Source organism: Myxocyprinus asiaticus, chromosome 17 (assembly GCF_019703515.2).
Source record: "Myxocyprinus asiaticus isolate MX2 ecotype Aquarium Trade chromosome 17, UBuf_Myxa_2, whole genome shotgun sequence".
Classification (NCBI taxonomy): domain Eukaryota; kingdom Metazoa; phylum Chordata; class Actinopteri; order Cypriniformes; family Catostomidae; genus Myxocyprinus; species Myxocyprinus asiaticus.
The window spans coordinates 25,866,168-25,881,052 of record NC_059360.1 but is presented as its reverse complement, the minus strand read 5'-3'; the positions used below and the strand labels follow the sequence as shown (position 1 = coordinate 25,881,052).

The following is a 14,885-nucleotide window of genomic DNA, read 5'->3' as shown; positions in this document are numbered from 1 at the left end:
CACCCTAGCAACTGATTAGCGCCTCTTTTTGGCTTTTGTGTGACAAATTGTACCTCATTTTGTAAGTCGCTTTGAATAAAAGCGTCTGCTAAATGATAGCAACATGCTGAAAATCTATTAGAACACCTGAGCAACCACATCCATATGCAACATAGGCAACAACAAACTACCACAACCACAACACTCTGGCATTATGGCTCCACTCACATATTTCTCATAAAATGTAAATAAATAAATAAAATATTAATGGTATAGTTCACCCAAAAATAAAAATTCTGTCATCATTTACTCACCCTCATGCCATCATAGATGTGTTTGAGTTTATCAGCTCATACAATGCAAGTGAATGCTGGCCAGAACGTTGAAACTCCAAAAATCCCATAAAGGCAGCATAAAAGTAATCCATTCGTCTCCAGTGTTTTAATGTCTTCTAAAGGGATGCTGTCACTTTGGGGGTATTTACAATTGTTCACTTCTTGCGCTTTTACTTTTCGAATTGCTATCTGTTGATGAAAAGACCAGGTGTAAATGCCCTCCAAGATGGATTCAAAAGAGATATAAATCCGACGCATTCCATTAGAAACTCGGTCAAGTGTAAATGCATCTAGCTGTTCAAGCCTACATACAGTATGTAAACTTAAAGAGAAACATAGTCTGGTCACCATTCAATTGCATTGTGAGGACATACAGAGCTGAAATATTCTTCTAAAAATCTTATTTTGTGTTCTGCATAATAAAGAAAGTCATACACATCTGGGATGGCATGAGGGTGAGTAAATGATGTGAGAATTTTAGGTATCCCTTTCATAATAAATAAAAAAAAAATTATATAAATTATAATTATATGTGTTGTTATTATATAGTTATTATTATACATTTTGCTTGGTATTAGCTACCACTGTTGTTAAAAAGTGACAGAAAGATTTTTGAGGGTTGTATGCGTCTCGCGCGGTAGTCCCGCGTTTTTTAGACGCCGTGTCATGTTAAAAAGAACTTCAAATTTTGAAAGCGCGTCTCGAGACAGCTGCGTTCTGTCATATATGTTGCGCAAATATACGTCTAGTTTTTCTTTCGCTGAGTTTAGTGCAGGAACGAGTTCGGTGTGAACGGCCCCTTGTTTGAAGGAGATAACATTTCAGTGGTTTACAGTAGCTTTGTACACAATGATATTTCGGCAGAAACTAAGGTGCATTTTTTTTGTGATTGTGCCTACAATACTGCATATGAATATTGACATGTTTCAGAGTGGAAACACTTAATCCATATCATAGCATGGAAAGTTTCACATCCCTGATCGCCATTGCAGTATCATCTGTGCCTCAGCAATGAAGGAAACAGCCAGGAGGCGGTGTCTGATCAGAGCACAACATTAAACATATCTGACGTCTATATCTCCATCATCATCGCCTCTCAATGTCTAAATAACTCTTTGCATTTCTGTGCCTCTTTATGCTATCGGTTTTTCCTTCAAATCCGCGTTTTTCGTCAGTTTACCCTCTTAGCGTCTTTAGGGATCTGAAGTTTGGCTCAGTTTGCGCAACCGGTGTGTGAACTCGTCGCGGCGTATTGACCCATCAAACAGCACGATCCGATCGCTGTCCAAACGTGATTGTGTTAACACCAGGGGATTCATATGAGCGTGCCTCCGGTGATCCGACCGCCGAGCCCCCTCCCGGGGTCGCAAGGCATTTCCTTTCAAATCCAGATCGGGTTAAGCCGGGAACCCGTCCTGCTGGACTCCGGCGACTTCAGCCTGGCGCAGGTCCGAGAGATGGCATGCTCTATCGTGGACCAGAAGGTAACAGTTTCAATATTCCTCATGTTTTATTCATTACCATCCAAACGCCGTGGTTGTAATTGTTAAATAATGCAAGAAGGAAAGGTTCGGAGTAAGGATTAAGTTGGACTTGTTACTAAATCAATGGGGTGATAATGCAACACTTAAAGGGATAGTTCACCCTAAAAAAATAAAAAAATAATCTATCATCATTCACTCACCTTCATGTTGTTTCAAACCGGTTAGACTTTCTTGCATGGAACACAGACTTTACATTTTATGGATAAACTATTCCTGCATGAACTTTTGTCATGAATAGGCTATGAAGTATTTATTTCCTGTTTATCTGTTTATGATATTTATATAATCCCAAACATTTTCTATTTTGTTTTATGCAGTTGTTGGTTAATACACTTACCGGTAGTTAAGAAAGTCTGTTTGGCCAACATGATCACAAAGTATTGAGACATTCAGACTTAATCTGAAATCTGAATATGATCCTCAAACTTTCAAGAGACATTTGCAGTGAGAGCAAATAATGATTTAATTTAATTTGTAGTCAAATGAATCATTGTCAGACTATGATTTACTCCATAACCTCAAGCAGCAGAAACACACCTGGATGTGTAGCGTCATTAAGCGTTCTGCATTGCATTTTCCACTCACAGTGATGACGACACGTGGTGATGCTGTGCACTTATACCAGAGAAGGGCTTGTACCAGCACACATTAGCATTAGCACAGTCAGACTACTGCAGGCCTGTCTCTCTTACTCAGTTGCATTCTTCAAATCACACCCAGCTGATCATGTCCAGAACTTATTTGTTTTGTTTGTTAATATTTAGAATATCATATCACAGTACAAGTTTCCATGCTACACATCAATAAGGAATTATTTGACCTCCGCTTGATAAAAAGTGTTAAAAGTGGCCTTGATTGAAGACATCATAATTAAACCCACACAATTTTCATTACTGACATCCAAGAGCAGTCTGAAAAGTTTTGAATAAATCAGTTAATTTTATTTTTGCTATATAGAGTTGCACTATGATTTTATGTCTTAAAATTGACTGATGTAGTATTACTATTACAAAATGACACTATAAACAGGGTTTATAACACGCCAAATGCGGGTATTTCATGCGCAGTGGCGGGTACTTTTGCTCATCAACCCGCCACTATGGCGGGCGACCTGTAAAACGTCATGTGCGTCTTCATAATTCAGTACAGCCTCAGAAATGGTGCTTAAACAAGAAGTTTCTCTTCTGTGCTTGTCTACTCTTTAGCCCCCATTTGTATGTTGCAAAATTATCATTATGATAATCAGTGTTGGGTGTATCTGATGATGAAGTTATTAATTACTGTAATCTAATTCCTTTTAAATAAAAAATGTATTGTAAAGCATTACATTTTAAATTCATGTAATCAGATTACAGTTACTGACTATCAATTAAAGTAATTAAATTGAAGTACATTACTTGCTCTAAAGTAATATGCATAATACATTTAAAAAGTAATAATGCATAGCATTTCTGTCATAGCTAAAGGGTGTGCGACAATGAATGAGGAAATATAGACATTTTGATTGAGCGGAACACCAAAAACTTTTCTATGAAAATTGATTTAGAAAGTAACTTAAAAAATAAAATAATAAGTAATGTGATTACTTTTTTAGATTAAATAATCAGTAAAGTAATTGATTACATTTTAGAGAAGTAATTAGTAATTTGTAGTGGATTACTTGTTTTGAGTAACTTACCCAACACTGCTGATAACAGTAATACTATGGTGTTATACTGTGTTATATTACAAAATCACATAATATTAAAATTGTATGTATAAATATATAAATGTCTAAAAAATCTAAGTGGCTGGTAAAATTGGGCATTCCGTGGACAGAAAAGTGTATAAAGTGTAAAAGTAATGTTTACTAAGGAAAGGAAGCTACACCTCACTACCCTTCCATATACTCTACCTCTAATGCAATAAGTGAGCGTGTCACAAGTATGTAATAAAGTTTAACAAGTTTTCTTTGAAGATTCATATTCAGTGATAACACAGACACATTGTCACCATCCTTTAAAGTGCACATAAGATAGCACACAGTTATAAATATATTTTTGTTGAATGCAGTTTTTGTTTTGTAAGCACCTGTGCTGTGACCCATCACCAGAATGAAAGTAGTTCTTTTCTATAAATATAATGTGTGCGCCTTAAAAATTTTGTGATGAGCCACGAGGTGTTGACAACAAAATAATTTCCCACCATTATCAAATGTTTTTTGTTCCCTTGCAGCTTCCTAGTTTTAACAAGGTGTCACAAAGTCCAGAGGTTGCACTCTGTAGTGTTTTAAGAGATAAAGAGCAGTATTTTGATATGAATGTAACAACAACAAGCATCAGGTGATGGTTAACAAGAAACACCTTTTTATAGGCATGAGGTTGTCAGTATGTGTTTTTGAAAATAGAAGTAAAGTATGAGTTTAAATAAATTTAGAAGGGAAAAATGAGAACGAGAACAACAGATGAATCCTGAGCTCCTTCAACAACTTGAATACATGTTCTCAGATAGAGAGGCTCTCTTGAGTATAACTTAAGCACTGAGAGCATTTATCACTTTAAATAGTCTGAGGTGAGATGTTGAATAAGTTTATATGAGATGAAGCTGACATTGCTATGCAGACAGTCTCAAACAGTGCTCTGCTTATATCTGCTTATATTGTTTGGTTGCATTTGATGGAATGTGTTGTTGGACTGGTGTTCAAAGATGCTGTACACACACTGTAGACGACATAGATGAAAAAAAAAACCACACACACAATGTAACACAAAAAGTGGACGACCCAGATAGGTCACTTGGGGTTACACCGCACTTCCTTTTATGTCCGTTTTATTGTTACATCTCAGTAAGGTAGGGCAAATTTGATGTGTGACAACAAGCGTGTGAGAACAAATGAATGAATATAATCCTAACAATAGAACTGTTAATTTTCTGTCATCTGTCGAATTTCCATATGCTCAGAAATTGTAAGGCTTTTTGTTCATGTCTATTAGCTCTGAAGCCATCTTTATGCGAGTGTACTCCTAAAAGTTGCCATAATTAACCTTTAGCATACAGTACATACCAGGTCAGTCTCATGATGAAGACGTCATCGTAGCAACTCTGTCTGCATCATCAAAGCGTCATTGTCATGCCGTTCTCACCTCAGTTTGGCAATCTTCGGATTTATCACGCATTTAATCGCAATATGTTTTGTTATACTTATAAATATAAGTTTAGTAACATTATATTTTCATATTGATATTTTAGATCCCCTAACCAGAGAGGCACTTATACTGCTCGTTTAGTTCCCCTTCTGTCACTCACTCGAAGTTGTGTCGATGTAGTGACACACAAGTATGCGTTCTCCCCAGTGAGCTCTGTGCAAGGTCAGACAGGACGAGGAGCAGGTCACCCACGTGACCCCGTATTGGCCCACCCAGACTTGGTTCCCTATCTGTCACTCACTCGACGTTGTGTCAATGTAGTGACACTAGGGGTCACTCTTGGGAGCATGAAACACCTCTGGTCTTTGAAAAAAGGCCAATGAAAATTGGCGAGTGTTATTTGCAAACCACTCCCCCAAACATACGGGTATAAAAGGAGCTGGTATGCAACCACTCATTCAGATTTTCTCTTTGGAGCCGAACGGTTGATGTTCACTGAGCTGAATTCCCACGGCTGTTCATTCACCTCTGCTGGATCTGACGGCGCATTTCAGCGGCTTCTCCCCCCTCTGCACTGGTGCACTGCAGAGAACGCCCCTGGGCACTTCGGCTGAAATAAGAGTATATCCTAAAAAAGAGTATATTTCTCTAAAAGAGCAGCACACACGGAACGTCTTTTTAAAGACGCGTCTTTTTAAAGATGCCTTTCCATTTGTGTGTTATTCCTGGTTGCGGTCGTTATCTCTCGCTTTCTGATGGTCACGATCGCTGTCTTTCGTGTCTGGGCGCCACCCACGCAGAGACAGCATTCGTGGATGGATCATATACTCATTGCGAGAACATGACCATGGCAACGTTGCGATCGTGGCTTGCCTTCGGAAGAAAGCAAACAACCCCAGCGGCTCCCCGCCTCGGTCCTTCTACCTACGGGTATGAGGCCAGCGCGGCTAGCACTGGGGGCGATTTGGGGACCCCAATGGGACCACCTCCGCCGGGTATCCCCCCACGGACTTCCCATTCCCCAGCACGCTCGTCTGCCTCGTTCGGGCTTCCGGATGAGTCCGCTGGCTCGTCTCACGGTGAGTTCCACCTCTTGTTCGGAGCCCGCGAAGGGGATGAGCTCTCGAGCACAGCATCGGAGAGTGGACTCGTCCAATCGGATGCGGAAGCCTCAGCTCCCCCCCTCGGGTACGGTTGCCCAGTCACAGGCTGACGCGGAGATGACGGACATGCTTTCCCGGGCAGCCGGGAGCATCGGGCTAGAGTGGAACCCTCCGCTCTCCCCTGAACCCTCGTGGCTTGATGATTGGTTCCTGAGCTTGCGGTACTGCTCACAGCCATGCCCCGCCCCAGTTCCTTTCTTCCCGGAAGTGCACGAGGAGCTAACAAGGTCGTGGGAGGCACCTTTTACTGCCCGGTCCTGATTTTTCAGCTCCCCCGCCCTCAATGGTGGGGCGGCCATGGGCTATTTGGCGATCCCCCCGGTGGATAAGGCGTTTGCGGTGCACCTATGCCCGCAGAGCGCCATCAGCTGGCGTGGGCGCCCAAAGCACCCATCCAAGGCCTGTAGGTTTACGTCGTCCCTGACGTTCAAAGCCTACGGTGCCGCTGGACAAGCCGCCTCTGCCCTACACGCCATAGCTCTCCTGCAAGTCCACCAAGCCAAGGCGCTAAAGGAACTGCACGAGGGTAGTTCCGCCCCGGGATTGATGCAGGTGCTGAGCTTGGCAACCGACCTCGCTCTCCGGGCGACGAAGGTCACGGCGCGGTCTCTCGGGCAGGCGATGTCCACCTTGGTGGTCCAGGAGCGCTACCTTTGGCTCAGCCTGGTTGAGATGGGAGAGGCCGACAAGGCACGGTTCCTTGGTGCCCCCATTTCCCAGGTTGGCCTGTTCGGTGACACCGTCGATGACTTTGCCCAGCAGTTCTCTGCGATGAAGCAGCAGATGGAGGCTATCCGGCACGTCCTGCCCCGGCGCGGCTCAAGATCCCGCACCCCGTCTGGGTGATGAATTGGGAGAAGGGTCAAATGGACTAACTTGTTACCTAATACATTCCTAGTTTGATGTAAAATAAAAAATATCAAAACAGCTAGTTCAATCAGCAACAGCTTTAAACTTTTATTCCATTATTTTTTTGATTATTTGATTGTTGGTAACATAAAAATAAAGACATTGTAATGTTAAAAAGACTATTTTGAGTAGCTGTTTCATTATAGACCTTTTTTCACAGACTGTGAAGACTCGATTCCGCCTTATTTAGCAGCAGAAATCTAGCAAATGTTTTTATATGATATTTTTTTTAAATATTAAGTGTAAGTTTATAACATTATAATTTGTGTTATATTACCCTGGAGTTAGTTTAAAAAAATTAATTTCCACAGCTGCGAGGGGGTTTCTATTACAGCTGCTGAGAGAGTGACAGTAAATTGGCATCTTCTCCCATCTGACTTGCTTAATCCACCACTCTCTATTTTTTTCTTCTTCTGGAAAGTCATTCAAATGTAATAGTGGACTTTTTCTTTTGCTCTTGGAGCAAATGAGTAAGTGAAAATAATATTTGCTGTGGTCTCTCTTTCACCACTGTCAAAGTTTACCCTGCAATCATTTACTTCCGCATTCCAAATCCCGGAGTGTTAAAAAGGTTTATTACAACCGCTTCATACCCTCTCTCCTGGTAAACAGCAGCACGAGTGCAGATTACACACACACCATTTTGATCGCAAGGCTCAGGGACGTGATCTAATCATAAGTGCAAAGTTACCGGCACCATGCATTTGTACTCTGAAAAAAATTTAAACGAGTGCAACGTTTGATTTTTTAGAGAAACTGTAAATCTGTAAATGTTAAGTTAAAGCATTTAGGTTAAGTGGCACCACTAACCCATGTGTAGAGGCAGTGGGATGTGTCCAAAGGTGTTCAATAAGGTTGCTGGTGTTTCCTCATTTGGCTTGAAATCTCTGTCGACATTCACGGTAGATGTGTTTTCCCGGTCTCATCAGGCAAAACCCAAAATAATTCCAAATCTCGCTACGTGAATTGTGTTGTGTAAAAAGCATCTTACTCTCCAAAGTTTTACTTAAATCCATATTATCCATTAGGAGACACGATCGCCAAATTAACACGCTGGGATTCAGACGTGTGTGTTTGAAGCATGGGAAAACCACTCACTGAAAAATAAACAATACCATATAAGGGGCAAATCCTAAACAGCCTTTTGTGCTCATAAAGGGCACTGCGTGAATGGGACGGCAATCGGAAAGACTATATTTTTAATGTTATTGCAGTCATATGAGATCACTTGCCTGAAATGTTTCTCATGATCTTAAAAAGCGTTAACATCATGATCCATGATCTGAAGGCGTATGCTTAAATGTTTTAAATGAGTTTTGTAGACAAAAATATAATTGTGCCAACATCTTAATTTATTTAATTACAAAACTAAAATGTTTTTTTTTAAAAAAAGTTTTTGAAATGGATGACTTGGACCAAATAATTAAGAAAAGCAGCCACTGGGGGGCATGGAAAGCTCAGTGGTAAAAGACGCTGGCTACCACCCCTGGAGTTCGCTAGTTCACAAGTTCGAATCCCAGGGCGTGCTGAGTGACTACAGCCAGGTCTCCTAAGCAACCAAATTGTCCCGGTTGCTAGGGAGGGTAGAGTCACATGGGGTAACCTCCTCGTGGTCGCTATAATGTGGTTCGTTCTCGGTGGGGCGTGTGGTGAGTTGAACGTGGATGCTGCGGTGGATGGCGTAAAGACTCCACACATGCTATATCTCCGTGGCAACGCGCTCAACAAGCCACATGATAAGATGCGCAGGTTGACGGTCTCGGATGCCGAGGCAACTGGGATTCATCCTCCACCACCCGGATTGAGGCGAATCACTACGCGACCATGAGGACTTAAAAGCACATTGGGAATTAGGCATTCCAAATTGGGAGAAAAAAATAAAGAAAAAAAAGCAGCCACTAAGTTCCCAGCATTTAGATGGGAACTCCTTCAATACTGTTTAAAAAGCATCCCAGGGTGATACCTCAAGAAGTTGTTGAGAAAATGTCAAGAGTACATTTCTGCAAAATCTAGGCAAAGTATGGCCACTTTGAAGATGCTAAAATATAACATAGTTTTGATTTATTTGGGATTTTTTTAGTCACAACATAATTCCCATATTTCCATTTCTATTATTCCATAGTTTTGATGACTTTACTATTATTCTAAAATGTGAAAAAAAAATATATATATATATATATAAAAATAAAGAATGAGTAAGTGAGCCTAAACGTTTGAACGGTAGTGTAGGTCTGATTCAAATGAAGGTTTTTTCGAAAATAATATTTACTACCGCACATACAACATAACTTACGGTACTACCGTTTAAAAAATACTGTGGCACGGCATTATTTTTAAGCTTTAGTATCACGATACTACCGTAGCACCGGTCTACCGTGCCTTAACCTAATCAACAATATAACAATATTGTAACCAACCAACAATATACAAAATATAACAAGCAGATACAAGTACAGTCGCCATAATTTATTCCAACAAATGGCAAAAAAGCACTATAAAAGTATTCCAAATGACTCACGATAGCTAGATGTGAGGAACAGGTTGAAACTGAAGGATTTATCACTGAATATCTTAATCTCTGTGAATCTCATTCAAAAATATACATCCAAACATTCAAATTGTCGCAATCAGTCACATGACACGAGAGAACCAATGACATTTGACATCACTAACGTTAATGCTTTCGTAACACTTGTTTAGGCGGCAATTTTTGTCTAAATTAGAGTGGGTCTGTTACGGCGGACAGGAATGCTGATTATTGCTGAAAGAAAGCTGAAAGACTGAGAGTTCAGTGTGTTCTTTACACAAAGTGATCTGACGGCATTGGAAGATCTGGAATTCACCACACAAACAGTATGGATCATTTTTATGATCATTTTGATAGGGCTTTCTAACTTTTTAAGCTGCAACTCAGACATTCTGAAACTCACTTTTGTGTCCCACGAAAAAAAAAACAATTAGCAGATAAGCAATACATACAAGCAATGCACAAATGATGGCATAATTTTCAAATAAATTTATATTAAAATGTAGCTTTGGATAAAGCAGTGGAATGGCCCAAAGTGTTGAATACGGCATCAGGGTGACATTAAATATGTGGACCAAGGGCAACATTTTAGTATTCCAGGCGATATAAATGGATATAAACATTTAAAATGCAAAGTCTTTCTCTACAGGGAAAGTAATATTACCCAAAAAATGTATGACATCGTGCACAGCACAGGTTTTTGTTCAATCAAATGCTCTCTAGAATGAGAATGCCCCTACGCCTAATGTCACCTACAACCAACTTGCAAGTAGCAAATTTTGGTTCATGACTAGGATGTAACTAAATCCTATTACCTGTTATCAAAAAAGTGACATGCCCTTCAATATGTCCCACCCAAACTTACTGTTTTAAAAGAAAATATGTCAAAATATGCTAAAAATAAACTGCTAAACGAGCAATTTCATGGGCTGTAGCTGTTCCTATCGTAAATTTGGCCATGGAAATGCACATCAGTTTGTTAGAAACTCATTTAGTCACTTTGCATTGATACTGTAGTTTGCTACTTACAGTAAGTTAATGTCTGAGAGAATGTAGGAAGTACAGCAGAGGACAGCAAATGTCTCTTCAGCCTCTAGGATCAAGGAATCACTCAGGACTCACTCATGAAAGGTGGAGCAAGACTACTTGACCATGAACAAACTAAAGAGTGTGAAAATGTCACATAATCATAATACAGAGTTCACAGTTCTCTTAACAGGCCAACGTGATTATTATTAGTCTGTCGAGGCTGAGAAAACAGATTTATATCTGAAGATTTTTTTATGGCAGAGCAGGACTTGAGGGTTTTGGCTGCAGACCTGTTACTCAATTTGGAGAAAGTTGTTACAGCAACAGCACTTGGATTACCCTACTTGTTTAAGGGAAAGATTCAAGAATGTCTTGTAGATTTTAGTGGTGAAAGGTTTCAATACATGAAAACATGCCCTAATGCTCCTCAATCAAATTTTATGAATTACTTGAAGCAGGAATTAAAGTCCCCCTTTGGAACACAAAATAAGTTAGGCAGTATGTTAGTCTCAGTCACCATTCACTTTAATTGCTTCTTGTGTTCCCACAAAAAAAGGGAATGGTGACGGAGGCTGTCATTCTGCCCAACATGAGGGTAAGTAGTCATTTTGGGGGGGGGGGGTCGGGGGTTTGAAGTATCCCTAGAGCCTCCCTGACTTGAAGGACAAACACTTGATATTTCTAACAGGAACAGTGAGGGATTAGTTCTCAGCTATTTCATAAGAATTACCATATAAATTATTAAAATATGAACTGTATTAAGATCCCAGAGACAGACAGTGACATACAGTATGTCAGAAGCAAATGCAGGAGATGAGTTTCTCATTTCATATGTGCATAGATGTTTAATACAACAGTTTTTCCAAACAGATATTTCACTAGACGGCTTAATCAGTCCACAAGCTTACTGTAAGACAATTAAAAAAAATAAAAAAAAATAAAAAAAACGCAACTAAGGACAACATTGTGACCTGATCTTAAGAGGTGAAAGAAATGAAAACCCTCTTTACCATCTCCTCTTCTTTCTCACATTGACAAAAGTCCTTAGTGCTATCAAGGGGTTGCCTAATAGACTGTGAATCCATTAGTGCTCTGGATTATCAGGCTTAATTAAAGTGATAGCGCCTTTGTTTGAAGTTTGCACCTTTTTGCATTACCGCTCCTCAAAGTGTTCGTATTAATCAGCGGGGCTGCTGCACTCTTCATGCTATGCGCTAACCGATCCATGGCTCTGTCCATATCATATATATACATGACTGCCAGATGAGCATAGCTGATGATGCCTGTGTGGAACAGCTACTCGAGCTTGACGAGTGACTGCATGTCAGCCTAATGCATCCATCACAGGTTTGAAACAAGGTAAAAAAGATTCTCATTGTCGTGGAGCTTGGCGTAATGACACAAATTTGCTTTGGCTTGGTTTACAATGGAATCTCCCTGTAAACAGGCATAAAATACAGCTGTATTCATTTTGTGAAGATGAAATGGGCTCTATTTTGCACAGTACTCTGAAAGACATAGATTTGAATGCAATTATTCATTTACATTGACCAAGATATTATATGTGAATTATTGATATTAGCTTATATGGTCATCTCCCCGGCACTGGTCTTTCTGTGTAAGTCTTTCTAGTTGCTTGGCAACTGATTATGATTGCCTGTGAAGTACTTATCAGAGTGCCATTACGATGATGAGAGCCATGTGTGGTGGGGTCATGCACTCACACACACACACACACACACACAACACACACACACACACACACACACACACACGCACACACATACACACACATACACACTCCCACACTGGGGTAAGAGATGAGAGCTGCACATAGTCCATTGTCGAGCAGCTGTTATGGAGAGTTTTCAAAGAGCTGCTTTCATTATCACAAGAGACATGACGGTGTGCATATGTGTATGTGCGTGTCTTCTTTTGAGGACTATAGCTTCATAGCCTGTCATTCATCTAAATTTTTCAACAATGTGTGGCGGCACCAAGCACCCTTTGGTCTGTCAGCCAATCAGCTTGCAAGGTGGCTAAACGTGAACTGTGTGGCTTTATGATCTCACAGTGAATTCGGAAACAATAGGTTGACTTTTCCTGAGCTAAGCTCGTCCTGTGCCAGACTTGTCTCACAGTTAAATTGGAAATAGTAAGTTGACTTTTATTTAGCTTAAATCTGTGCTTACAAAAATGCAAAACATTGCCCCAGTGGCCAAAGCGGTAAATGGGCATGTGCGAGCTTCATTTTCTATGTGAAATGTCCACTGAGGGGCATCAAAAGCGAGTTGTGAAGCGAGTTGTTTTCAGCTGTAAAAGGGTGTTATACAGTGAAGAGGAATGCATAGTTCATAAACTGTAACCCCCAACCCAAACACTAAACCTTAACCTAACCATTAGTGGAGTGAAAATCTCATGTTAGAGGGAAAAATGCAACCTCCGAAACTCGCCTGTCCCTGATAAGGCAAATGTGATTACTTCCTGGTTTCAACATGAGTCCCAAACCCAGGTCTCCTATGCTGCTGAAACAACATGTCTCCGGTCGCGCCACAAGGGAAGGTAAACACCCTGGAGCAAATGCTTAAATGTCTTATAGGAGATGGCACTTGTCAGTGAGTCGACATAACGTGGCCAATCCTAGGGTACCAGAACTCTCGGAAACAACATGCCGAATTTCTATGAAATCATGTTATCTGTGCTTACCGAAATTCAAAGCACTGCCCCCAGTTGCCAAATCGGGAAGTGTTTTTGAATATAAGGGCATGTGTGAGCTCCAGTTTCTGGGTGAAATAGCCACAGAGGGGCGCAAAAAGCGAGTTGTTTTTAGCTGTAAAGTATGTAATACAGTGAAGAGGAATGCATATTTTATTAACTTTACCCCATAACCCAAAATCCAAACCTAAACCTAACCGTCAGTGGAATAAAATTTTATTCTTAGAGGGAAAATGGGACTGCCGAATCGCGCTCGTCACTGTTTATGCAAATGCAATTACTTCCCGTTATCACTGTGGGATGACACCCCTGGTCTCCCACACGGTGGACCCAACACACTTCTGGTCACGCTACAGGAGAAGGTAAACGCCTGAACCGATGCAAAAATGTCTGATACGAAATGGCATGCTTGCCAGTAACTAGGCATAATGGGGCTGGTGTCAGGATACTGTAACATTCGGAAGCAACTTTCTGACTTCCCATGTGATCATGTGGATGTATGAGTCTATCGCTCTGGGAAAACATTAATCTTGAAAAGCATTTCTCAGAAAAGCAAATGCTTTTTCATTTCATAGCGTCAAAAATGCACTCAACATAGAAATAAGACTAGGGAGAGATATTGAAGCTTGTTAATTATTTTCAGCAGTGAAGTAAACACTGGGAGTTGCAGTTATTGAAATGACTAAAAATATGTAGTGTTTGTGTCAGTGTCAATGATGTTTGCTGGGAGGTTACATAATTTTCGTGGGTATTCATGCAGGGTTTAGAAAACACAATTATGTCCTTAGGAAAACTGTGCCAGGGTCTGTTCAGGCACAAACACAGTCACAGTAATTATTTTATTTTTTTAGGTCTTTATATACATACTTGCATGAGTAAAAACAGTAGATGTCCAATTTACCAGAGGAACATTCAGGAATACTTAATTTGTGTCATTCATGAGTCATTGATGTTGAACCACAAAATATCAGCGAGTATTTTACAGATGAAGTGTCTCAGGCATGACATGCAATATGATTAAAAGACATCAATGTTCAATAAACAACTACATGTATTATTAATAATTATTACATTGGTCTCTGGAATACTCTATTCTGATTGGTCAATGGCACCACCTAGCGGTCTGATATTTTTGAATAACAACCGCACATCTGGGATTAAGACATATTAGACCGGTTATCCGGGAATTGCTAGTCATCTTTCCTACTTCTCGGATCACTGTACGATCAGAGCTAGCTAATAAAATAACTTGATTTAACGCAAATCAATGTTTCATGTCCATATATTTATTTATTTGGTTAGTAGTCATGTAATAAGCGGGATAATGTACAGTCAGCCGGTTGCTCTCGTGAAATAACCCCCTACAGGGTGATACAAGACCTGATAACCCTGTCAGGGTTTATTTTGTGATAAAAACGGCTGACTGTACATTATCTCTTACATATTATCAGAATTCATCGCATAATATAGTTCGTTGTCCAAACTGTAAACTGTTTACAGTTGCCAAGCAATGCAATAATAAAGAATGTAAAGTTACAAGTGTGTGTTTATTGACATTT

At 40.2% G+C, this 14,885-nt stretch overlaps 1 protein-coding gene across 2 annotated transcripts in view; it reads left to right on the top strand.

Annotated features, from left to right (window-relative positions):
- Positions 1-1,385: 1,385 nt before the first annotated feature.
- Positions 1,386-14,885, top strand: part of LOC127455480 (serine/threonine-protein kinase D1-like) — a 60,817-nt gene continuing 47,317 nt past the window's right edge. For both annotated transcript variants that reach the window (XM_051723410.1, XM_051723411.1), the window contains exon 1: positions 1,386-1,798. In XM_051723410.1, coding sequence (XP_051579370.1) covers positions 1,634-1,798 — 165 coding nt within the window. In that variant the 5' untranslated portion in view covers positions 1,386-1,633. The remainder of the gene's footprint in view (positions 1,799-14,885) is intronic.